We start from the raw sequence: 27019 nt of genomic DNA on the forward strand, positions 1-27019 counted from the left end.
CACAACTGGTTTTATGTTAAGACGTTTCCCAACATTAAAGGTCTCAAAGGCCTTAAAAAGGGATTAAACCAATAATGCTTTCAGGGATCTAAGAATGCCTGTATGTAATGAAACTTACTCTGACTCTTCTGTTGCGACGGGACACTTGTATTGTGCTGTGTTAAATAGGCAAATATCTGCATACTGGCGCACTGTATTGGGAAACAAAAGAAAGGTTTTATAGCCAAGAATGTTTTTATCTTTAAATCTGTTTCTGATATGTGAAGGGCATTTTAATAACCAAAATGAAAATCCCACCTGAGATTTTAATTTTCTTCACTGTCTTGTTTGTGTTGTTTGTGACATGAACATTTACATTTATCGGTTCCCCGTGGTAGTAAATCTGAACAACAACAGCAGGAGGAGAAAAAAAAAAAAAAACTTTACGCCACACTTGGTTGTTAACATCTCATTCATAAACCCAGATAGTGTTTCCTTGTTGCTCATGAACTACAAACTAAAATGTCATCTAAATTCCCAGTACAGTTTCAAAGGATAAGATGTTTCATGCTCAACCTTAGTATGAAAGCAGAGAAAAAATTAAATGATGATCTATTAGATACTAGAAGATCTGTCTGAGCTCTGATTACCTTTAAGGGCCCATAGAGGTCACTATAGCCTAGATATAAGAAGCAGAATATGTCAGTTTTGAAATTCCTGCTATTTAAGCTTCTAAAATCGCAGTTGTGTTTACTAAAACCACATGTATGTAAAAGTGGTTATTATTACTATTATGTATTATTCACTTTGTTGTCAAGGAGGCATCACTTCACTTCAAATATTTGTATTTAGTCTACAAATCAGTCACCTCTTTGTCCAGTGAAGCTTCCAGGTGGAGGGGCTTGTCAGACATGAGGAACTGTCTTGTGGTCTCTGCCATTGGTTGAGGACCTGGTTTCTCCGGTGCATATTGCACTTTCCTGATCACGAGACGCACAGAATTCCTATACAAGAAAAAAACATAAATAACATATTCTGCTGTGCCCAGCAACATGCACATTTCTACACTTTATTCCTCACTTTATTAATAATTTATCATTTTAATGGGTATTAACCTAAGGAGTCTATATAGTGTGTCTTTGTGCCTGTTTTCATGATGTGATGTAAGAAGAGGTTGGGTTAAAATGTATATTTTTTCAATATATTGCAGTCAGACTTGGTGGATAACAAAAAGAGTTAAGGGGATCTAAGAGTGGAACTTTTAATTAAAAGTGTCATCCCCTGCAGTGATATACTATAGAAACAAATGAACAGTACATTTCCATCCTTTTAACACAACCTATTTATAGTTTAATTCCAGTTAATTAATGCATGAATGAATTATAACTTTTCAAGTGCAGGACAAGTGTATGCAATCATTCATTCAGAAAGTTAATCAGAAATTGTGACTGTATCCTGACAAGGCCATTTGGCATTCTCGTCAAGGGCAAGAAAGTAGATTTATATATTATGACTATAAAATATCCCTTGAAACAGATGCCTTGAAGCTTCTATGTGGAAAGACTACCAAACCATCCACATAATCCCAGTGCATCAGCAAGGAGAGTAGATGATTATTACTATTACAATTTATGTTTATTTATTTATATATTTTTGCTCCTTTGTTGCTAAATACATTATTATTACTGTCATAGATAACTGAAATTGTTATGCCTGTAATTTGTAGCACCTTCCTGCTTCTACTGCTGGTGTACTATTAATAATAATAATAATAATATTATAGTTCTTGTTTAACTGTTCTCGCTGGTATCAGTTGTAGAACCAGTTAGAACATAAGAAGAACATAAGAAAGTTTACAAACAAGAGGAGACCATTCGACCCATCGTGCTCGTTTGGTGTACATTAATTAATCTAAGTGATCCAAGGATCCTATCCAGTCTATTTTTAAATGTTCCCAAACTTTCAGCTTCTACCACATCGCTGGGTAGTTTATTCCAGATTGTGACTACTCTCTGTGTAAAGAAGTGTCTCCTGTTTTCAGTTTTGAATGCCTGGAAGCCCAATTTCCCTTTGTGTCCCCGGGTGCGTGTGTCCCTGCTGATCTGGAAAAGCTCCCCTGGTTTGATGTGGTCGATGCCTTTCATGATTTTGAAGACTTGGATCAAGTCCCCACATAGTTTCCTCTGTTCCAGGGTGAAAAGGTTCAGTTCCCTCAGTCTCTCAGTAGGACATTCCCTTCAGACCTGGAATAAGTCTGGTTGCTCTCCTCTGAACTGCCTCTAGAGCAGCAATATCCTGCTTGAAGTGTGGAGCCCAGAACTGTCCACAGTATTCCAGATGAGGTCTAACTAGTGCATTGTACAGTCTTAACATTACTTCCCTTGTTTTAAATTCTACACTTTTGACAATATACCCTAACATTCTGTTTGCCTTGTTTATTGCTTCACCACATTGTTTGGATGGAGAAAGTGAGGAGTCCACATAGACTCCTAGGTCTTTCTCATGTGTTACTTCATCTAGATCTGTACCTCCTATAGTGTAATTATAGTGGACATTTTTGTTACCTGCGTGTATTACCTTGCACTTGTCCACATTGAATTTAATTTGCCAGGTGTCGGCCCACAACTGAATATTATCTAAGTCCATCTGAATAGCCTGTGCTGCCAAGATTGTATCTGCTGAGCCACCTATTTTAGTGTCATCTGCAAATTTGACAAGTTTGCATTGCATTGGTTTTAGCTCCAAGAGCTATGTTTCTTTCTATTTCCCTCTTTGCTTTCCTGATTCCTTTCTTAAGATCTCTTTGCAGCTCAACATTTTCTTTGTATTTTGTTTCGTCACCATCCCTTTTGTATGCGCTATACAACATTTTCTTTCTTTCTTTCAAATCATAATTTGCCGTTGGTTCTCTAACTACTGTCCCCCTGACTCTATCTTGGTCATTTGAAAAGATCAAGTCAATACATGCACTCTCTCTGGTTGGTTCCCTGACAAATTGAGTTAGAAAGCAGTCATTTACCATCTCAACCATTTCTATTTCTGCTTCTGTAGTCCCCACTGGGCTTTCCCAGTCTAAGTTTGGGAAATTGAAATCCCCCATTATAACAGCCACATCCTTGCTACATGCAGTCCTGATTACACTGTACAATGCAGCATCTTTCTGAATATCTGAGTTTGGTGGCCTGTAACACACTCCTACCGCTAATCCTCCAGATCTCTTGTTCAAAATTTTAACCCACAAAGATTCTGTTCTGTTACTGGGATCTAATACAAGTTCTTCTGCCTCAATGTCATTTTTCACATATAATGCTACCCCACCCCCTCTTCGATTTTGCCTGTCTCTCCTAAACTGGGTGTATCCTTTAAACTTGTATTCATCCCCATAATTTTCTGTAAGCCATGTTTCTGTCACTCCTACAACATCGTAGTCACATGCTAGAACTGTGGCTTCCAAGTCTAACATCTTGTTCCTTATACTCCTGGCATTGAGGTACAAACATTTCAGGACTTTCCTACAAGCAGTTTCCCTTGGTTTTCTTTCCTTAGAGGAACATCTCCCATTGTCAGAGCTCCCTGAGTTGATGTTATCTTTCAAGTCGGAAGCACTGCCCAAGGGGGAGGGGTTTCTGCACACTTTCCATAGGTAACTGATCGAAAACGTCACTCTATCAAAGCTGCCATTGGCCCCTGCGCTTGTCACTCAGAACAGGTCCCTTCCCATTCCTGTTCTATAAAACGTGATGTCTGCGCAGGTTCGTTTTGCCAAGTTTTCTTTTGCCATTTCGCCTGGACCCGAGAACGTGAGTTCTCTGTGTCTTTTCTGTGCACTAGACCCTTTCTTATTATTAACAATTATCGGTTGGTTGGCTTCATGGCTGTGTTGTTCACCACTGTTTACTGTGTCTGTGTCTCTATTTGTACTGTATTAGTTAGTATTGATAGCTAATCCGACTCTGTTCCGTCCGTGCCCCGGGGCTCCAGTTGTGTTTTCAGTTTCAGTTTTGGCTTCAAATAGAGCATTTTAAAAATAATAATCGTGTTAATATAGTGCCATATATTATCCGACTGCTTGCTGTGTTGGTTTTTTGTCCACAGGGCTTTTTCCTCCTCAGCAGGGCCGCTAGCAGTGGCAGTAAAATCCGAGGCTCGGCTGCCCAGCATGTCATAAGAGATCTCACCCGTGTGTGGTGCTCCTCCGCCAGCTTGCGCCTGCACTGCAGCCCGTGGCTGTGGCTGTAGGAGATCTCGCTCTCTCAGATCGCTGAGAACGAGCTCTGCTAGCCCTCCCTATACGTCCGTGTAGTCCTCGGTTTTAGATCCCGCTACGGCTGGTGGTCTACTACCCTCAGACCCCCAGCCCCCGGACCCCGCATCACCCGGTGTCCCCGGAAAGGTGTGGTTAAGCCTACGGGCCTACTCGGGGCTTGTATCCAGCATCTGGTGCTTGGAATACACAGTGTTCTGTCTGGCAACAACAAGGTTTCATCTGGTTGGTGTTGCAGTGTCCCCATGTCCATAAACGTTGCCGGGTGGAGACGCACTTACAGCGGTGAGCCCACTAGGCACTCCACTTGTTGCGGCAGCTTTTTAGTTGTTATGTGCCACTTGGAGCAAACACTGACCGGCACCCCACCCCCCCCCGCTACACATTTCCCTGTTCACGCATGCGTGTGTGGTCAGGCTCCGCGAACAGGGAGCGCGATAAGGCATCCTTGCTCAGAGGCAGAGCTCATGGAGAGGGAGCTGGTCTCACACACCCCTCCTCCTCCGTTGAGTGAGGACATCCCTCCTGCTCCTACGGGACAGGACCAGGAGTTCTGGGCGATGTTTCAGAGGGCCGTGGAGTCTCTCCAGCTCCCCAGGCTCTCTTATCTTGCCCCGCCACGCTCCAGGTTCGAAAGAGGTCAGTGCTTGCAGCGGCCCACATGGGCCCTTCTGCTGCTGCCTGACCTCTTGGAGGAACTGCCTCAAATACACTGAGAGCCTGCTGGCGCTGTATTTGGCCCAGCTGGCAGAGCCCTCAAAGCATGATGGCGCATCACCAACCCCGCCCCCTATCTCGGAGATAGTGTCGGCAGCAAACCAGCTGGTGACGGTGATGCATCATGGGGGCAAGGGTGACTAGGCGATCCCTGGCAGCCATTGTGCTCTGATCAGATCTGTCTGTCTCGGGCATGACGGGTTCCTGAGGCGGACAGGTCCCGCTTCATGGACGCCCCCCATCTTGCAGGCTTCACTTTTGTCCCCTCTGTGGAGGAGGTGCTCTCACGCACCGTCCAAGAGAGGGAGCAGTCCTTGCAGCTGGTCCGGGTTTACCCCATTGCACCCCACGCCCAGCAGCGCAGGCAGCCTGAGGCAGCTCGCCGATAGGGAGGCCCCCCGATTGCGGCTCCCAGGCCACAGCCCAGGCCACAGCCCCGCCCTCCTGCCGATTTCCGCCAGCATCTCACTGGCAGGTAGGCGCCCCCACCGGCTCGTCGACCTGGCGCCCGGCACCCCATGGCAGCTCATGGTAGGAGGAGGCCTGGCCTGACCCCACCTCCCCCACCACCAGAGCCCCATCCCTGAGGCATTCCAACAGCTCTGGCCCACCCTTACACCCCCCAGCAACTCTCAAATTGGCAACTCCATACCCAAGACTCTTGGGTGCTGCAAATTATATCAGATGGCTACTCCCTGCAGTTTCAAACACGTCCACACCCCTTCTGAGGACTGGTGTGGACGCGAGTGAGGGACCCATTGCAGTGTGCGGCACTTTGCTTCGAAATCGCTGCTCTCCTGGAGAAATGAGCAATCCGCAAAGTGCGCCCTCTGGACCAGCACGAGGGATTCTATTCCCCATACTTCCTTGTGCCCAAAAAAGATGGCGGTTTCCACCCCATCTTGGATCTGAGGCGCCTGAACCGCCACCTCAAGGTGCTGCATTTCAAGATGCTCAACCTGCGCACCATGTCCCAGGCCATCAAGCCTGGCGACTGGTTCACCACAATGGATCTGAAAGATGCTTACTTTCACATCCCCATTGTGCAGACGCACAGGAAGTTTCTCCACTTCGCCTTCAAGGGTCGAGTGTTCAAGTTTGCTGTTCTCCCCTTTGGCCTGTCGCTAGCGCCACGCACTTTTTCCAAGTGCATGGACGTCGTGTTAGCCCCCAGGTTCAAAACCACACAAACCTAATTTTAGGCCATCTCTCCGAATTGGGCCTCTGGATCAATCGAGAGAAGAGCTGTCTGATGCCAACTCAGCAGGCACAGTTCCTCGGACTGCTCCTCAATTCCGTTGCCATGATCGCACGCTGGCGCCACAGAGAGTTGCCTCCATATGCACGTGTCTCTTCCTCTTCCGACTGAGAGCTCATGTCAGGGTGTCCCTTTGCCAGAGGCTGCTGGGCCTCCTAACGGCAGCATCCTGACCAGCCTTGTGAGTTTATTGTCTAATACAGTTTAAATTAGCCAGTGTATACTCAGCAAGCCAGCTGAGAAGTCGCTCAAGTCGCCGCAGCTAAGTATCGCCTTTTTAGTTAAGAGTTACATTGATTGTTTACGTGGTTTGTTGTTTAGCTAGGAATTGTATATCTTGCACCTATTTTGTAGTAAGAGCAGCGATTGTTGTTAGTGAATTTAGTAAGTTACTTAGCACACTCGACACGCCCTGTCTGTAATCAGAAACGTTACACTGTAAGCTGAGATTATTTAGCATTTATTTAGCATTACTACGAGCTATTGTTCAGTGTAACTGTGTGTGTCTGGCAGTGTCTTTGTCTGTATTCAATTTTTGATTGTTTCCTTCGTGCTCCCTTTCCCGTAGCCCTTGACTGTGACCCTACATCTTGACAGCACTTAGCTTTTACCGTCCAGGATGTAGGACCTCACTTACTGTACTTGCCTGTGTGAATTGTAAATTGGAAGTTGTAAAATGTATTATATTTTAAATTGCTATGTTTTATGTAAATTGAATTTGTAATGATTGATCCCTTTACCGAACTGTATTTTTGCACTTTATTTTGCACTTATGTTGTAAGTCGTCCTGGATAAGGGCGTCTGCCAAGCAATAATAATAATAATAATAATAATAATAATAATAATAATAATAATAATAATCACAGAACCTCCCCCTCAGCTTATCCTAATTGAGGCTGCTGCAGTGGTGATTCAGATCTCTCACACCAAGCCACAAGTAGTACTCCTTGGACTGTCTCATTTCCTACATTTCCTCTGTCTTACAGGACAGACATGTGCTGGTTCAGACAAACAACACAGCGGTGGTCGCCTATATTAACAGGCAAGGAGGTCTCTGGTCGCGCAGACTGTACTGTCTAGCGCGCCGTCTGCTCCATCAGAGCAGTTCACCTCCCAGGCCTGGCCAACACGGCGGCAGACCTCCTCTCTCGGGAAGGCCCCCCAGTCTCGGAATGGCGCCTCCTCCTGTCTGTGATACAGCAACTGTGGAGCCGGTTTGGCAGGGTGGAAGTGGATCTCCTTGCCTCGGCAGAGTCCACACACTGCCCACTATGGTTCTACATCCATGATTGCTCAGGAACCCTAGGGATCGGCACGCTAGCCTACACATGGCCCTTTACACGTTCCCACCATTTCCCCTTCTCCTGGTGGTCCTGGAGAAGGTCAGGAGAGAACAAGCGACAGCCTTGGCAGCTCCCAGTGAGAGCGAACTTGTTCTCCCGGGTGCAGGGCACGCTTTGGCACCCCAATCTGGGCCGTCTCCAGCTCTGGGCCTGGCCCCTGAGCGGGAGCGTTTGATTGCCTGGGGTCTGTCAGACTATTCAGTCAGTGAGAGCTCCCTCTACGAGGTTGCAGTATTCCTACCGCTGGTGAACGTTTAGCACCTGGTGCCAAGACAGCAGTCAAGACCCAATTAATTGCCCCATTGGGGTCATATTACAATTTCTACAGGAGCTGTTGGACCAGGGCAAGTGCCCGTCCACGCTCAAAGTGTATCTGGCGGCCATCTCCGCATGTCATGTCCAGATTGATGAGGAGCCCCCCGGGTCTCATTTCTTGGCTGTGCAGTTTCTAAAGGGAGCTCATTGGCTGCGGCCTCCTAGCACCCCTTCACTGCCCGCATGGCGCCTTGATGTAGTGCTGGACGCACTTTTTCAAGCCCCATATGAGCCACTGAACTCATTGAGCTGACGCTGGTGTCACTTAAAACTGCATTTTTGCAACAATTACCTCTGCAAAACGTGTGAGCGAGTTACATGCCCTGTCCATACACCCATCGTGTGTCCGTTTTGCAGGAGATGGCTCCAGGGTCACGCTCCCGAAAGTACTGTTTCCATTTCATGACAACAGGTCTATTGAGTTGATGGCTTTCCATTCTCCTTCCTTCTCTTCGGAGCAGGAGAGTCGGCTCTGCCCTGTGTGGGCCCTCAGGTGCTATTTGGAACGCACTAAGGACATTCGGCGCTCAGACCAACTGTTTGTGTCTTATGGAGCACGGACACAGGGCCAGGCTCTTTCAAAGCAGCACCTCTCGCATTGGATTGTGGACACCATTACCATGGCCTATGAGTCCACCGGGACCCCTGTGCCTGAACACCTGGTGGCCTACTCGACTCGAGGCATTGCCACATCTTGGGCCCTTTTTCAAGGCGCCCCCTTGGTAGACATTTGTGCGGCTGCAGCTTGGGCCTCATCACTTACATATGCCCGGTTCTACAGGTTAGACGTGATGGGACTGGTCCTTTCCATTGGGAACCCGGTGTTGGCTGCAGTCGAGCCCCAGTAGCCTATGGTCTCTGGCTCCTGCCTCTCCTCTCCCAGTCTGCCCCTGTTAAGTGCATCCTGATGAAGCTATTGAATCGTGTCTTCCCTTCCACCAGACTATGCCTTCCAGTTGAGCACCCATGCAAGCTGCTCCTGGATTTGCTGACAGCCTGTTGATGTGTCCAGGGTCTGTCATGCGGCCCACAGGCACGTTGCCTTATGAGGCCGCCCTTTATATACTTTGTTCATTGTGCAGTGTGTTGCGGTGGTGCATGTGTCTGGCTTGTACCCTGCTCTGTATATATATATATATATATATATATATATATATATATGTATTAAACAGCAGGACTGTGGCTCCGTTCTAACCTGTGTAGAATGGAGCTCACTGCCGCTGTTCCCAGCTGATGTCGCCCGAGTTTCGCTGCCTCGCTGTGTACATAGTTCTTTGGTCAACAGGTCTGTGGTAAGCACTTGAGCAGGGTCTCATGTTCTGCTGCGTATATTGTTCATTTGTCAACATAGTAAATCTAATGTTGCCCTGCGTTAGCCGGTCTAGCCAGCAGGCATCAACTGCTCCTGTGTTTCATGGGTGGCACATGAGTATGTTCCAGTGCCCCGGGGTGTATGTAGTTTGTTTGTACGAAATCTAAGTTGTAAGCAAAGTGGAGCTCTTCCACTCTGTACTATTCAGTTGAGCAGGATGCTCCTGTGCTGCGCGCCGGCAGCATGAATGTTTTGCTGTCATGTTTTGCGATATGTATATATTGTATATTGTTGTTCAGCTATGCAACTCTGTAAAGTAGTGGGCTGTATATTATGTTGTGTTTTTTCAGTGGATCTGTGGCCCCACTCTTATTGGATCAGGGGTCCACTGCCACAAGTTGCTTGATTACCCGCGCCAGATATTGTGGAAGTAGATTACGTCCTCGCTCCTAGCTCCACTAGTAGAGCAGCCGGCCTTGCTCTTGTAAGCGGAGGGCGTAAGAGTTGACCTCTGTAGCTCCGCTTTGTATATGCTGATTCTAGTCGGTTCCTGGTAAGAGCGTGACTACGGTCCTCATTCCTGGGTGGCTGAGGTGCAGCCCTAAGGGGCCCCTGAGATTACTGTCTGGAGCTGTGTTGACAAGGCCCCCTAGCGGTAAACCTCGGGGCAGGCTCCCTTATCAGCTCGCTACCTGCTCCATTGCGACAGTTTTGTTATACAGTAACCCCTCCCCCTTGGGCAGTGCTTCTGACTTGAAAGATAACGATAGGTTGCGAATGCAACCCCGGTTATCTGAAAAAGGAAGCACTGCCCAAGGGTTGCAAGGTTGCGTGGGAGTCCTAGCTCGCCGGCAAAAGAGGATGAACCTGCGCTGACATCACGTTTTATAGAACAGGATGTGGGAAGGGACCTGTTCTGAGTGACGAGTGCAGGGGCCAATGGCAGCTTTGATAGAGTGACGTTTTCGATCGGGTTCCTACCGAAGTGTGCAGAGTCTGTGTATGTGAATTGTCCCAAATGATCCCAATTCGAAGTGAAAGCACGTTTGGGATACTAAGCAAACGTGACTGTCACAGCTCTCACCCAGCAACCGACTGTATGAAGCACAGTGTCCTTCAAACACCGGCCCACCTTTTTACAGACCAAAGTAAATAAAACAAATGGACCAGGATTACAATTACAATATAATATACAAGTGTATTTATACTTGTGCTAAATCATATTATTGAAAGGAGGGAGGGGCTCTACAGAAATGTCCTAGGGTTTAGATTTAAATTCAGCTTAGTTTCAGTATTATTAGTATTATTGTCTACATATTTAATAGCAGATTCTCACTGGTTATAGCTTGCGAAGGCTGGCAAGGATTGCAGCTCTGATTTGAAATAATTTACTAGTAATTAGCCCCTCGTCTCTCTCCTACTTACATTGTAATATTCAGCGCAACTCCATAGAATTAATTCTGTGACTCATTGAACCAAGTGTAAGATAAATTATTTTCACCTTCCTCATTCCAAGTACTAAATTGCTTTTCTTTCTTTTCTCTATTTATTAAATGTATCATGCGGGGTCACCTTCTATTGTGAAATTGCAAGGATGCCGTGGCATTACATGTACACAAAATAAGTAATTGAAGATATCAGATTGCCTCTGTATCCTGCCAGTGTTATCACAAGGCATGCAGGGTGCCCCACAAAGGTGTCAATTACTTATGGGTACACCAGATTGACACTGTTGGGTTTGAAATTGAGTTACTATTTTCAGTCTGTGCTGTAAGTACTGTGTATGTGACCTTTACTTATTTCATTGTCCAATGCATGGTTTCTTAGCAAGTAGGTGTACTCAGTTAACATGATGATTAACAAATAACATTATCATTCCATACAAATGCAATCTTGTTAAACTTGCATTTTGAGACATACCTACATTCCCATTGAATTGTATCAGAATAAGCCAATACTGTTTCGAACATAATACGGCATTTGTGATATGTTAGCACATACTGTTGAACAGAGTTTAATTTATGATGTTGGCTCATCTGACATTTTAGTAAGTATCAGCCATCATACCTGGTCATATCTGATTGCTGTTTATCAAGTCCTTTTTTGTGTATGTGTATGGTGACAAAGGTTGTGATTTTTCATACAGAAAATGCAAATTTGCATGAGCAAACAACAAATGTCCCGTTGCATGATGGATCTCTCAGTCACACTGTGGTGTCTCTGTACCTTTTATGTATCTTTTCTTCAAGGTTCTCAGCACAGAAAGCTTTCACTTCAAAGTCTACGCCACAGGCCTTCAAACGCGGAGCAAACAAAAAAGGAAAACATGACAAAAGAACAAAGCAAAAGCAAGTTGAGTTTTTTCTTATTCAGAAGAGGAGGAAAAAAGTAATAGCATGCTTTTCTTTTCAGTAACAAAAGGAACTTCAGTGGAACTCAAAAGGATAAAGTGGGCTAAGGCATCTGACTAATTGGTAATACTAATTGCAATTCTTTGTAATTGGTTTATATTTACATTTAATTATGTTAATTAACAGTAGCACCTACAGTAGCACCCAGATATGTTTTGCAAATGTGCCTCTAGCACAACCTGACTTTGCTATGTTGCTGTTGTTCCTGGGACAACAACAAAAGCTGTTCCAGGATTAACAATTCCTTAATCAATCAATGTTAAGATTACCAAGACCTTGCAGTTGAGATGTCACATATCAGAGACTCCACTTCATTTAAAAAAAAAATGAAGCGGCAGTTTTACGACAGATGCAACAACCCTAAAAAAGAAGGTAAAGTAATTTAATGTATCTAATCTAAAATTAAGCAACACATTATTTTAAATGTTTATTGTGCAAAGTTTGAAAGTTAAACTTAAGCTATTCAACAAAGCTGTCTTATAAACAAAATAAATCTCATAATACTGCAATTTCACTGTGATAAAACACTGAATGTACTCAACATTTGAAAGAATAGATGTCATATATTCAGAAAATACAAATATTAATATGAATTATCCTGAACAAATGCACAGTATGTAGATCCTCGTACTATCATTTTTGCATGGGTGGAAACATACACACGAACTATAAGACTTCCCAACCTTATTTGTAGCATTCATACATTATTACTTATTGTCTTGAGTAAAACAAACACACACACATAAACACACGCTGTATTTTCAATTTTTAAGTTATTTGATGATCACTGTTGTCTCCATACGATGTGCGTTGTTCCAGGTTAAATTTTATTTTAGCGATTTTAGAATAGTCTGTTGTTCCAGAATTGACAAACTGTGTTGTCCAGGATCACATACAACTTTCTGATCTTCAAATATTAAGGTTGTCCCAGGATCTATATACTGTTTCTTTTGCAAAACTGCCACTTCGTTTTAAAAAAATGAGGAGGAGTCTCTGATATGTGACATCACAAATGCAAGGTCTTAGTAATCTTAACACTGATTGGTTAAGGAGTTGTTAATCCTGGAACAATATTTATTGTTGTCCCAGGATCAACAGCAACACAGCAAAGTCAGGTTGTGCATGCACACTAATATGACAAAGAAGGTCCAAATAAGGTTTTTTCGCTTTGTTCATAAAGGCATAGCTAGGGTCTGCCATGTTGGTCATGCTCAGACTGTTGCATTTAATTTCCTAGTTCATCTTACCTTCCCTGTATCTTCTGGTCCAGGCTGAAGGGTAACTGAGCAAGGTAAGTTAGGAGGAATCTGAAGAAATAAGGATGAAGATCTAATAGTGGTAACAATATACAGTATATAGATGCAGGACAGTAAGTGATTACAGATTTGTCAGCATTTGTCAGGTGGATGAAACTTAAGGTGTATGAAAGCTTTTAGTAATAATAGATAATGGGTTTCAAGTCCAAAATTCAAAGATTAAAAACATTAAAAAATATTATGGAAATTAAACTGTCAATCACGTTTACCATAACACCATGTTTGTAATTTCCCCCAAATTATTTTTGATGGAAAATAATGCCGAAAATGACTTAAACTCAAAATATACGTCCATATCTTTATTGAAGTATGAAGTTTAATTTTCTGTTTTAATTATTTTTTATTTATTTAAAATAGAAGCCATGGTGAAAGAGAATGATCTGTTGAACAATGTAAAGACCCAATTAGACAGGGGGGAACAAGGAAAGAAAGATGTCAGTACCTCGAAAGTGAACGGGTAGGCATGTTCTCCAAGCTTTTTAATCAGACGTTCCTGTAGACGAGTTAGGGGTTTTTTCTCTTCCGGCACTGGTGGAAAGGCCTGAATATTGGCCACAAAGAGGTCCTTCCTGAACGTCAGGCCCAGAACATCCAAGTCCTCACGTCCATACCGAAATGCACAAGTCAACGTCACAAACACTGAGGTAGAATGAGGGGAGATAACACTGATACCTTGGTTACTTCTTCTAACAATGCACTTCGATATTAAAATAAAGAGTTTGCATTAATTATAACTGAATGATATTAGAAAAATCTATGAAGTATTCTGTGACAGGACACTGTCTGTTACGGCATGGCTGCTGCTGATGCTCGTTAATTAGGTGCTCATGTGCTGCAGGCTGCGGACTCACGGCTGCGGGCAATGAGCACCGTGGCGAATGTGACGTCAGCGGCAGCTGTGCTCCGTCTATTTAATCCCTCTAATTTCCCGTTGAGAAGGAGGTCTAACACTACTACCCTGACTGCCCGGAGCCCCCTGTTTGTGTGGACATTTGTGTGTTTGTTTTTGCCTTGTTTTTACCCCCTTTTCTGTGTTTTACTGCTGGACTCGTATGAACCCAAATAAAGCCTGGACACCACTCTCTCCCTGCGTATTGTGTCCGGCTTGGGCTGGCTTGAGGATTCTGAAGATGGGGCTGGAGGATAACCCGGAGGCTTTCCTCACCATCTTCGAGTGCATCGCCCGGTGTTGTGGCTGGCCGGAGTCGGAGTGGGCGGTACGCCTGGCCCCCCTGTTGACCGGGGAGGTGCAGTCTGCCGCCCAAGCGCTCCCTCCAGAGGATGCCCTGGACTACAAAAAACTGAAGGACAGTGTCCTGGACCAGGTTGGCCTGATGACGGATGGGCAGCACCGAAAGTTTAGAAGCCTCCAGTTCGAACCCGGCTCCTGCCCCCGGGCCTTCACGCAACAGCTGTGGGACGCCTGCCATTGCTGGCTCAAGCCGACAACAGCATTTGTACAACAGGGGAGCCTGGTTACGATTGTTCACACTGGGGGAGAAGGTGTTACTCCCAACTTCAACGTCTAAGCTGCTGGCTAAGTGGCAAGGACCCTTTGTAGTCACACACCACTTAGGTGAGGTCAATTATGAGGTGTGTCACCTGGATCGTCGGAGAGATAAGCAGGTCTACCACCTCAACATGCTGAAGAAGTGGCGAGAGGAGGAAGCATTATGTGTTCCTAGTTCCTCTCAAAATACAGAGTCTGAACCCACTGTTTCTGAGGTTCGCATTGATCCCAAATTAACAAACACCCAAAAACATCAGGTTCGCTCTTTATTAAGCAGCTTCCAGTATGTCTTTTCTCACTTACCCGGGCTCACACCTCTCATTGAACACTACATTCACACGGCACCGGACACCTGCATGCGTGTCAAACCCTATCTTAACCCCTATTACAAAAAGCAGGCTGTTAATGCATAAGTGCAAAAGATGTTGGAGCTGGGAGTCATAGAGAAGTCACAGTCGGAGTGGTGTAGTCGTATAGGCCAAAGCCTGATGGCAGCAATAGATTCTACATTGATTATAGGGAGCTCAATGCGGTGTCTAGGTTTGATGCCTATCCGATGCCCTGTGTGGACGAGTTGCTGGACCGACTGGGCACTGCTCACTATTTTACGACACTGGACCTAACCAAGGGATACTGTCAAATCCCCCTCAGTCCAGCGTCCAGAGAGAAAACCGCTTTCTCCACTCCTCTGGGTTTGTACCAGTTCCGCACTATGCCTTTTGGGCTGCATGGAGCCCCGGCCACTTTCCAAAGGCTGATGGACTATGTGCTCCTGCCCCACCAGCGATATGCCTCTGCTTACTTGGAAGATTCCATTAAGGACTGGAATAGCCACCTCGTCCACATAGCAGCTGTGCTCCAGTCCCTTCAGCAGGCGGGGCTCATGGCAAACCCAGGCAAGTGCGCAGTTTTGAGGAGGGAGACCAGGTATCTGGGGTACCTCTTGGGGGGGGGCAGGTACGGCCAGTCGTTGACAAGTTAACCGCTATCGCCTCCTGTCCACCTCCTAAGTCCAAAAAGGAAGTTCTGCAGTTTTTGGGGTTTGCCGGATATTATCGCTGGTTTCTACCAGACTTTGCCACCCTGGCTTACCCCCTGACCGAACTGACATGAAAAAGTGCTCCAGATACGATCTAGTGGACGGAGCAGTGCCCGGTGGCTTTCCAGGCTATTATGGACTGCCTCTGCCAACAACCGGTATTGAAATGTCTTGATTTCTCTCTCCCCTTTATTTTACAGACTGACGCCTCAGAAGTTGGAGTGGGCGCGGTCCTTTCCCAGAATTTTGGGGGCCAGGAACACCCGATTGTCTATCTAAGTAAAAAACTATCCCCCCAGGAGCGTAAATATAGCACAATTGAGAAGGAGTGTCTCGCCATTAAGTGGGCTGTCAAGACACTCCGCTATTACCTCCTGGGGCGTCCCTTCACCCTGGAAACGGACCACGCCCCCCTGCAGTGGCTCCACCGCATGAAGGACTCCAACCACCGCATCACCCGGTGGTATCTCGCCCTGCAGGACTTCAGCTTCCAAGTCTGTCACCGCTCCAGCCCTCAACACCTCAATACCGGACTTCCTCTCCCGTCTCTTTCCCTTGCCATCCTTGTCCCTTCCTCTTCTCCCTCCTCTCTCTCTCTCTCTCTCTCCCGGCCCGCCTGTCGGGCGATCCTTTTCTGGGGGGGGGGTGTGTGACAGGATGCTGTCGTGTTGTCCGCTCCCTCACAAACAGGCTGCGGACTCACGGCTGCGGGCAATGAGCACCGTGGCGAATGTGACGTCAGCGGCAGCTGTGCTCCGTCTATTTAATCCCTCTCCTTTCCCAGGAGCAGGAAGCTAAGCATTGAGAAGGAGGTCTAACACTACTACCCTGACTGCCCGGAGCCCCCTGTTTGTGTGGATGTTTGTGTGTTTGTTTTTGCCTTGTTTTTCCCCCCTTTTTTGTGTATTACTGCTGGACTCATGTGAACCCAAATAAAGCCCGGACACCACCGAAATCAAAGACTCTCTCCCTGCGTATTGTGTCCAGTTTTTACGTATACGTTTAATCTGCAAATCTGATAAGTGTTTAAATTTGATCTATCTAAAAAGAGTCATTAGATCCTATACACTGAGCTTTATTATTATTAATTTTTCTTCCTCACCTTTTCTTTCTTTTAGGTATTCGGGATCAATCAAAACAACTCCATCTGGAAGACAGAATACCAGGGATGACAGGTAATTTAGCACCACGTCCACTTGTATAATATTCTGTATTGTTCCTCAATAATCTTTAATTCCTGCATGGTATATATAGTTAATCCCAATAGACATATATGCTTACCGACAGGTTCCACTAGGTCCACATGATCAACAAAGTCCCTTTTCCCGAGATAAACTGTAAGCTGAGAAAATAAGGACGATGATATATTAACATATATTAATTCTGTAAAGCTGGCATTCATTTACACCTTAACCTTGACTTAACACGTTGGAGTTGTGATGTATGGTTCTTTAGCAGAACAAGATTACCTTTCAGTAATTTGGTACATTTTCTACATTCGTTCTCTGATATTATTACTGATATCTCTGACACTTAATTTTCTGACTGTTGTTTAATTTCATCTTCATGTTTTACTCTTGTATGCATCTTAATAGGGGTTTCTAAAGGCAATGTTTATGGTTTATGATGTTCTTTTCCGCAACCAGGTGTTAGTGTGTGTTTAGTTCGGACAACTTGTTAAAAAAATTAGTTGTCGCGTAAGAATGACTAGTCATTCTTACAGGCAGTTTTTAAAAAGACAAATGAAACACACCTGGGCAATGGGCAATATCATTAATTTTTACAGGCAGTTTTTAAAAAGACAAATGAAACACACCTGGGCAATGGGCAACATCATTAATTAATAATTGTATTTATTTTCTACGGTATTGATCATCTGTAGGTTGCCCTCAGAAGAAAATTATTTAACAGATCTGACAGCTAGGGAATCACAAAATCCCACAGATGACTCGAGAGCCCCTGTTTCATATTCTCTACAAGAGCACTGCCTTCACAAAAACCAGTGTTGTCTCATAATCATGATCTCCATTACTAAATATATATGTAAAATCTAGATGCAAAAACAATAGGTTGCGTATGCAACCCCAGTTATCTGAAAAAGGAAGCATAAGGGGGAGGGGTTTCTGCGCACTGCCGTAGGAACCTGATCAAAACGTCACTCTGTCAAAGCTGCCATTGGTCCCTGTGCTCGTCAATCAGAACAGGACCCTTCCCACATCCTGTTCCATAAAACGTGACGTCAGCGCAGGTTCATCCTCTTTTGCCGGGAGCCAGGACTCCCACTCAACCTTGCAACCCTTGGGCAGTACTTCCTTTTTCAGATAACCGGGGTTGCATATGCAACCTATCGCTATCTTTCAAGTCTGAAGCACTGCCCAAGGGGGAGGGGTTACTGTATAACAAAACCGTCGCAAGGGAGGAGGCAGCAAGCTGATAAGGGAGCCTGACCAGAGGTGCAACGCTAGGAGCATCAGGAATACAATTCCAGACAGGAGCCACAGATGCCCCTTGGGGCCAAACTGGCCTGTCCAGGAGCGAGGACCGCAGTCACACTCTAACGGGGACTGTCTGTAATCAGCATATACAAAGCGGGGTTACAGAGGTCAACTCTTACACCCTCCACTTACAATAGCAAGGCCGGCTGCTCTACTAGTGCATCTAGGAGTGAGGCCGTATATCTACTTGCACAAAATATGGCGTGGGCAATCAAGCAACTTGTGTGCCTTCTGCGCATTAACGTGGCAGCGGACCCCTGATCCTGCAGGATCAAGGCCACAGACCCACTGAATAACACACAGCTGGCTAGTTCACCGAGTAGCTAAAGCTGGACTTAACAACTAAACACATCACGGGGTGCGGGAAGCAAATCATGCACCACCACGTGACACAGGAGCAGTTGTCACCTATTAGTGCAGCTAATGCAGGACAACAGCGGCTCTACCATGACAATTAAACTATAACATTGCGGTGTGCAGGAAACCGTTCATGCACTCTTCGCATAACATGGGAGCATTGGCCGCTTGCTCCACTAGTCCCAGCTAGGAGCGAGGCCACACCAGCTCTACAATGTTGTACAAATGAACAACAATATATATCATGTGGCAACAGGAACATTCATGCCACCTGCGCACAGCACAGGAGCATCCAACTCAACTGAATAGCTCCACTGTGCTGACAAGTAGATTACGTACAAACTAACTATATACACCACGAGGCACAGGAGCCTGCTCAGGAGCCGACCCATATGCCACACGTGGAAACACAGGAGCAGTTGACACCTGCCAAATGGCGCAGCTAGCGCAGGGCAACTACAGCTCTCACCGTGTGAATAAATTAACTATGTACACAGCGGGGCACTGGAGAAACTCAAGCGCCCCCTGCTAGAGGATAACAGCAGCGGTCCCCTTGCTCCATGCTGCACAGGTCATACGGAGCCACAGTCCTGCTGTTTAACACAATTTATATATATACAGAGTGGGGTACCGGCCAGAAGCATGCACCACCGCAACACAATGTATAATGAACGAACTATATACAGGGCGGCCTCGTAAGGCAACGTGCCTGTAGGCCACATGACAGACCCTGGGAACATATCGACAGGGCTGTCAGTACATCCAGGAGCAGCTCACGCTGATGGAAGGGAAAAACATGGTTCACTAGTTCCCTCAGGATGCACTTAACAGGGGCAGACTGGGAGAGGAAAAATGCAAGAGCCAGAGCCTGTAGGCTACTGGAGCTTGACTGCAGCCAACACCGGGTTCCCAATGGAAGAGACTGGTTCCGTCACATCCAACCTGTGGAACCGGGAAAATGTAAGAGGAGATGCCCAAGCTGCAGCCGCACAAATGTCTGCCAAGGGGGCACCTTGAAAAAGGGCCCAAGATGTGGCAACGCCTCGAGTCGAGTGGGCCACCAAGTGATCAGGCACCGGGGTCCCGGTAGACTCGTAGGCCATGTTAATGGTGTCCACAATCAAATGTGAGAGTCACTGCTTTGAAAGCGCCTGGTCCTGTGTCTGCGCTCCATAAGACACAAACAGTTGTTCTGAGCGTCGAATGTCCTTAGTGTGTTCGAAATAGCATCTGAGGGCCCGCACAGGGCAGAGCAGGTGAAGCCAACTCTCTTGCAATGAAAGCGAAGGGAGGAGAATGAAAGGTCATCAACTCAATAGGCCTGTTCACATGGAATGGAGACAGCACTTTCGTGAGGAATGCAGGGTTAGGCCGTAGCGTGACCCTGGAGCCATCTCCCGCAAAACGGACATACGATGGGTGTACGGACAGGGCGTGTAACTCCCTCACGCGTCTTGCAGAGGTGATTGCCAGCAAAAACGCAGTCTTAAGTGACACTAGCTTCAGCTCAGCTGAGTTCAGTGGCTCAAATGGGGCTTGGGAAAGCGCGTCCAGCACTACATCAAGACGCCATGCGGGCAGTGAAGGGGTGCGAAGAAGCTGCAGCCGTCGAGCTCCCTTTAAAAACTGCACAGCCAGGAAATGAGACCCAGGGGGCTCGCCATCAATCCGGACATGGCATGCGGAGATGGCCACCAGATACACTTTGAGCATGGACGGGTACTTGCCCTGGTTCAACAGCTCTTGCAGAAATTGCAATATGACCCCGATGGGGCAATTAATTGGGTCTTGACCGCCATCTTGGCACCAGGTGCTAAACGTCCCCCAGGAATACTGCGACCTCGTAGAGGGAGCTCTCGCCGACTGAATAGTGGCTACTACCGCATCTGACAGACCCCAGGCAATCAGTCGCTCCCACTCAGGGGCCAGGCCCAGAGCTGGAGGAGGCCCGGATTGGGGTGCCAAAGCGTGCCCTGCACCTGGAACAACAAGTCCGCTCTCACTGGGAGCTGCCAAGGCTCTCCATTGATGAGGGCGATCAGGTCTGCGAACCAGGATCTGCGAGGCCACCGAGGAGCTATCAGCACAACTGTCACTCGTTCTTTCTTGACCTTCTCCAGGACCACTGGGAGAAGGGGGAACGGTGGGAACGCTTAAAGGAGACAGCACGGCCACGTGTGGGCTAGCACGTCAATCCCTAGGGTTCTTGAGCGGCCTTGGACGGAGAACCGTAGTGGGCAGTGTGTGGACTCTGCCGAGGCAAAGAGATCCACATCCGCTCTGCTGAACCGGCTCCACAGTTGCTGTGTCACAGACGGGAGGAGGGGCCATTCCGAGACCGGCGGGCCTCCCCGAGAGAGGAGGTCCGCCGCTGTGTTGGCCAGACCTGGGAGGTGAACTGCTCTGATGGAGCAGAACCGTGGCTGCGCCCACAGAAGCAGACGGCATGCTAGACAGTACAGTCTGCGCGACTGGAGAACCCCTTGCCTGTTGATATAGGCAACCACTGCTGTGTTGTCTGTCCAAACCTGCACATATCTGTCCCGCAAGACCAGCAGGAAATTAGACAGTTCAAGGAGTACGGCTTGTAACTCCAGGATGTTGATATGGAGGGCCCGTTCTGGCTCTGTCCACCTGCCTCGGACTCCACGGCAGGCCGAAGGGGAGAACAGCAAACTTGAACGCTCGGCCCTTGAAGGTGAAGCAGAGAAACTTCCTGTGTGCCTGCGCAATGGGAATGTGAAAGTATGCATCTTTCAGATCCACCGTGTTGAACCAATCGCCAGGCTTGATGGCCTGGGACATGGTGCGCAGGTTTAGCATCTTGAAGTGCAACACTTTGAGGTAGTGGTTCAGGCGCTTCAGAACCAAGATGGGGTGGAAACCACCATCTTTCTTGGGCACAAGGAAGTATGGGGAATAAAATCCCTTGTGCTGCCCCGGCAGGGGCACTTTGTGGATTGCTCGCTTCTGCAGGAGAGTGTCGATTTCGCACACTGCAATGGGTCCCTCGCTCACGTCCACACCACGCCCTGGAAGGGAGGCTCAGGGTAGGCAGCCAGGCCTTGGATTTTACTGCCATTGCTAGCGCTCCTGCTGTGGAGGAAAAAGCCCTGTGGACAAAAAACCAACACAGCAAGCAGTCGGAATATATAAGGCACTACATAAACATGACTATTATTTTTAAAGTGTGCTATTTGTGGCTGAAACTGAAACTGAAGCACACTGGAGCCCCGGAGCGCGGACAGAACACAGTCAGGTTAGTTGTCAATAATAATAACTAAAACAATACAAATAGACACAGAAATAAATGGTGGTGACAGCACAGCCGTGAAGCCAACCAACCAGATAATAATAATAATTATTGTAAAAACAATAATAATAATAATAAGTCTAATGCACAGACAAGACACAGAGAGCTCACATTCTCGGTCCAGGCGAAGTGGCAAAAGAGGACGAACCTGCGCTGATGTCACGTTTTATGGAACAGGATGTGGGAAGGGACCTGTTCTGAGTGATGAGCGCAGGGGCCAATGGCAGCTTTGATAGAGTAACATTCGATCAGGTTCCTACTGCAGTGTGCAGAAACCCCTCCCCCTTGGGAAGTGCTTCCGACTTGAAAGATAACGACTGGGTTTTCTGTACACAATACCAAAACATCTTTGAACTCCTTTTCATTCAACAAGAGTTCAATTGTAAAAGAGAATGTGGGTAATATATTGAGTCATTGGGATTTCACTGCATGATGGCCTTTTCTTAGAACTAGCCATCAAGATATAAATCAGGTTACACTTCTTTTTTTTTTTTTTTTCCTTCCAAGGCAAAGCCATTATTATACGACTGCTGTACTGCAAAGTGATGAGATGATTTTTTAAATGTATTATATTTTGATTTGTGATTCACTACAGTGTTATAAAGTAGATAGACAGGTCTGAAAAGTCTTTCAACAACCTGTTAAAATTATAGAAACTGGGGAGATAATGTACAATTTTCTATAAAATTCAACATCCCTGTGTGTGACTTATCATTGCCTGACTCTATTGATATTGTACAATGTTTCATTGAATAAATGATTGTGGTTAGAACGAATCTGCCTCTCAAAGTTTAAAAAAAAAGTATTTTCAATATGTGGCATTCATTGATTTTCTAGCCAATGCAAAATCAGTTCCAAGAGCTTGGACCTTGAGAATAAAGGAATGATCAGTTTTCTGACCCTACATCATATGAATCTCCTGCACTCTGGGTATTTAATAGTTATTCAATGGATAATAATTATCAATTTATGTTTAAAATTGAATTTCCAAGGATATTAAAAAAAATATGATAAATAAACAGTGATTTTTCATTTGAGCTGTGTAGCTGGTGAGGTCAGACCCCTGCTCAGATTCAAAACACCGTCTCAGGCACATCTCCGAGCGCCTGACCCACACAACCTCACCAGCAGGGGGACAAAACCACTAGGCCAAAAGACAGGTCCCTTGATGTTGGGGTACTGAGCCCTTAACCTCACTCAGAAAGGGATGGCATCACAGTAACGAGCTCATACATCATGATCTCAATTACAGTAGCACATATGACAATGCACACCTGCAAAAGTATAATGAACATTTTGAGAGAAATGCATGCATGCTAGTGTAGCATGTGAGACCACACCTTGCTAATTATTGCTTAAATTATTTAATTTGTTTAAGCAATGACGGGTGTATATAATCAACCCTTGCAGCCTTCATTGACACAATGAACTGCTGTTCGTACTGGTCTCTTTGCTGCTAGGGGTAAAGATAGTTGCGTTTTTTTGTTTTTTTAGGTTTGTTTATTCTTTTGTTAAGGGTATCTATAGGTTGAATGGGTTGGAGTGAAGGCTGATTTATTTTGTTGTGGTTCACCCAAGGTAATTTTATGACTTTGGTATTGTTTGAATTATGTTGGTGGTCAAGCTTGTTTTTCTTTCTTTTATAGGAAATGTGCTGGCCACTGTTTTGTTTCCACTTTAGTTTGTTGGTTTATTTTTAAGAGTTTTATTCTTTTGTGCTGCTTTTTTAACTGACTTTATATCACTTTGTGAACTGGAATATTATCTACACTTGTGTATAACGTTTGGCGTAGATCACTTAATTATATAATAACCTTGGGGGGGGCGCATCACTAGCATAAAGAGAAAAGATGCTTGCCTAGCCTACTCCAGGCATGTATCTGATGGGTCCAGCTGTGAAAGCTATGGCAATGCTTCAGGTCCATTAAAAGGGACGTGAGCTCTTGAAACAGAATGAGAGCACTGGGCTGTGCTTTTTTCAATCCCCAGCACAAACAGGCTGAGAATATGGAACATACGGTAGCGGAGTAGGTAGTAATGGTGTTTTAGGGGCAGCTTTTCACAGAGCCACAGGAATATCTTCACTTTGTAAGGATTACAATACTTCAAGAGGAGTATTTTATGTATGTATGTATGTATGTATGTATGTATGTATGTATGTATGTATTATTTATTTCCATATGAAAACTTTTAAAAGTTTCCCATCACAAAATGTTACAACACATTTGCATTTTACACTTTAACTTTTAAATATTGCGTGTTTATTTCAGTTTAGTTTTTTTGTTTGTTTTGAATTATGTGTAATGTACTGTGTATTAGTATACTAGAAGCTGAGGTTTAGTAAAGTGGCAAATCTTACCTTTCCATTTGGACTTGCTTTCTTGAAGACCCTGGAAAAGTAAGGAAAGGGGAGCAGTTACACTTTTGGTACCTGTTACATTGTTTTCCTTGGTCTATTTATCTTTCAGTCTTATGGATAATAACCAAATGATATTCTTTAAATTGGAGCTTGAAGTGATTAACAATAAGCAGTAAAAATGACTTTGTATTTAACATCTGTTCCACATGCATTGATAGAGCTTTACTTTTATAGCTGTTTGAGTTGGAAAAACCTAAGCCAAAGCTGGGTTTTCAATGCAATTTACATGCAGAGGTTGTTGTTTGCTTTCAATCGTTTCTTCAGATGACTTACAGAATTTGTGCTTCCAAAACCTTGGAACTTTGTTGTGAATTAAATACATTAATCATTTAGACCCCTTAAAGACATGCCTTTAAATATGCATAGGTTACAACTTCACTTCCAGTAAAGACATATTGTTATGAACACACACACAGCACATTGACCTTAGAAATAGAAATGCTAAGGTCTCTAATGAAATGAACAGGTAATTTATCAGCCAAATTCTTGCTGGGTTAGACTTGTGTTCCCTGGCTGTTTAGCACTGCATGCTCTCATTCGCTGGTGACATCACTGTTCATTCTAGGTCACACCATTAGGTTGCTGCACTGACCCGTATTAAAATAGTTTTACATGTCAGTGCTCTTGGCAAACCCGGTGGAACCCATGTAAAGTATATGGGGTAAGAAACATTAAGTCAGTTGAATTGCTAATAATGACTACAGTTGCCAAATCCTGTAATCTTGTTGTTTTTCTGCTATCCAGGAAGATATGACACACCACATACATGCTGGCTTTTGACATCCACCATTATTTGATATGTTTCACATTTTCAAGTTTTAAAAGTTGCTTTTATGTTAGAATTGATCTGGATGAGTGGTATACATCCTACTTATACACTATAGCAACACATAAAGATGCATAATAGTTTAATAGATCCAATTGCACTGTAGCCTTCTCATGAGAGACTTGATCCTATGTTATTTAATGGATTTAAATAATGTGGCACCCACCTTCTCCTTTTTGCCATCTTTCCCTTTCAGTCACTCACATAGCAAGAAATGAAGTACAGTAGCTTAATTTCCTTGACACTGTTTTTTTGAAAATGTCTCAGAATCATGCAACACAGGTAGGTATGTAACATACGGTCTGAGTAACATTTACAAATTAATTGGTCATTATGTCAAATATGTAAACCTTGTAGTGAACAGTCTTACTCTGAAGATGCACTAGACTGGGAAGAAACAGCAAAGCCTTGGTAGATTAAATATGTCTATTCCATATATACACCGATCAGCCATAACATTATGACCACCTGCCTAATATTGTGTAGGTCCCCCTTTTGCCGCCAAAACAGCCCTGACCCATCGAGGCATGGACTCCACTAGACCTCTGAAGGTGTGCTGTGGTATCTGGCACCAAGACGTTAGCAGCAGATCCTTTAACTCCTGTAAGTTGCGAATTGTGGCCTCCATGGATCGGACTTGTTTGGCCAGCACATCCCACAGATGCTCGATTGGATTAAGATCTGGGGAATTTGGAGGCCAAGTCAACACCTTGAACTCATGATTCATCAGACCAGGCCACCTTCTTCCATTGCTCCGTGGTCCAGTTCTGATGCTCACATGCCCATTGTAGGCGCTTTCGGCAGTGGACAGGGGTTTGCATGGGCACCCTGACAGGTCTGCGGCTACGCAGCCCCATACGCAACAAACTGAGATGGACTGTGTGTTCTGACACCTTTCTATCAGAATTAGCATTAACTTTTTCAGCAATTTGAGCTACAGTAGCTCGTCTGTTGGATCGGACCACACAGGCCAGCCTTCGCTCCCCACGTGCATCAATGAGCCTTGGCCGCCCATGACCTTTTTCCTTCCTTAGATCACTTTTGATAGGTACTGACCACTGCAGACTGGGAACACCCCACAAGAGCTGCAGTTTTGGAGATGCTCTGACCCAGTCGTCTAGCCATCGCAATTTGGCCCTTGTCAAAGTCGCTCAGATCCTTACGCTTGCCCATTTTTCCTGCTTCTAACACATCAACTTTGAGGACTTGCTGCCTAATATATCCCACCCACTGACAGGTGCCATGATAACAAGATTATCAGTGTTATTCACTTCACCTGTCAGTGGTCATAATGTTATGGCCGACCGGTGTATATATACAGTGCCTTGTGGAAGTATTCACCCCCCTTGGCATTGTTCCTATTTTGTTGCATTACAACCTGTAATTTAAATGGATTTTTATTTGGATTTCATGTAATGGACATACACAAAATAGTCCAAATTGGTGAAGTGAAATAAAAAAAAATACTTTTTTTAAAAATTCTAAAACATAAAAAACAGAAAAGTGGTGCGTGCATATGTATTCACCCCCTTTGCTATGAAGCCCCTAAATAAGATCTGGTGCAACCAATTACCTTCAGAAGTCACATAATTAGTTTTATCAAGTCCACCTGTGTGCAATCAAAGTGTCACATGATCTGTCACATGATCTCAGTACATATACACCTGTTTTGAAATGCCCTAGAGTCTGCAACACCACCAAGCAAGCGGCACCATGAAGACCAAGGAGCTGTCCAAACAGGCCAGGGACAAAGTTATGCAGAAGTACAGATCAGGGTTGGGTTATAAAAAATATCAAAAACGTTAAATATCCCATGGAGCACCATTAAATCCATTATTATGGCACCACAACAAACCTGCCAATAGAGGGCTGCCCACCAAAACTCACGGAACAGGCAAGAAGGGCGTTAATCAGAGAGACAACAAAGAGACCAAAGATAACCCTGAAGGAGCTGCAAAGATACACAGCAGAGATTGGAGTATCTGTCCATTGGACCACTTTAAGCCATACACTCCACAGAGAGCTGGGCTTTACGGAAGAGTGGACAGAAAAAAGCCATTGCTTAAAGGAAAAAATAAGCAAACATGTTTGCTGTTCGCCAAAAGTCATGTGGGAGACTCCGCAAACATATGGAAGAAAGTACTC

The 27019-nt window shown here is 45.2% G+C and overlaps 1 protein-coding gene across 3 annotated transcripts in view; it reads right to left on the reverse strand.

Annotated features, from left to right (window-relative positions):
* LOC136746548 (beta-arrestin-1) overlaps positions 1–27019 on the reverse strand; it is a 103318-nt gene that overhangs the window by 17453 nt on the left and 58846 nt on the right. For all 3 annotated transcript variants that reach the window (XM_066699122.1, XM_066699121.1, XM_066699123.1), the window contains 9 exons: positions 23989–24019; positions 16746–16806; positions 16567–16611; positions 13358–13554; positions 12847–12906; positions 11415–11482; positions 848–983; positions 298–382; positions 119–191 (listed from right to left, as the gene is read on the reverse strand). In XM_066699122.1, the coding sequence (XP_066555219.1) occupies positions 119–191; positions 298–382; positions 848–983; positions 11415–11482; positions 12847–12906; positions 13358–13554; positions 16567–16611; positions 16746–16806; positions 23989–24019 (756 nt within the window). The remainder of the gene's footprint in view (positions 1–118; positions 192–297; positions 383–847; positions 984–11414; positions 11483–12846; positions 12907–13357; positions 13555–16566; positions 16612–16745; positions 16807–23988; positions 24020–27019) is intronic.

The sequence above is a fragment of the Amia ocellicauda genome, chromosome 3 (genome assembly GCF_036373705.1).
Source record: "Amia ocellicauda isolate fAmiCal2 chromosome 3, fAmiCal2.hap1, whole genome shotgun sequence".
Classification (NCBI taxonomy): domain Eukaryota; kingdom Metazoa; phylum Chordata; class Actinopteri; order Amiiformes; family Amiidae; genus Amia; species Amia ocellicauda.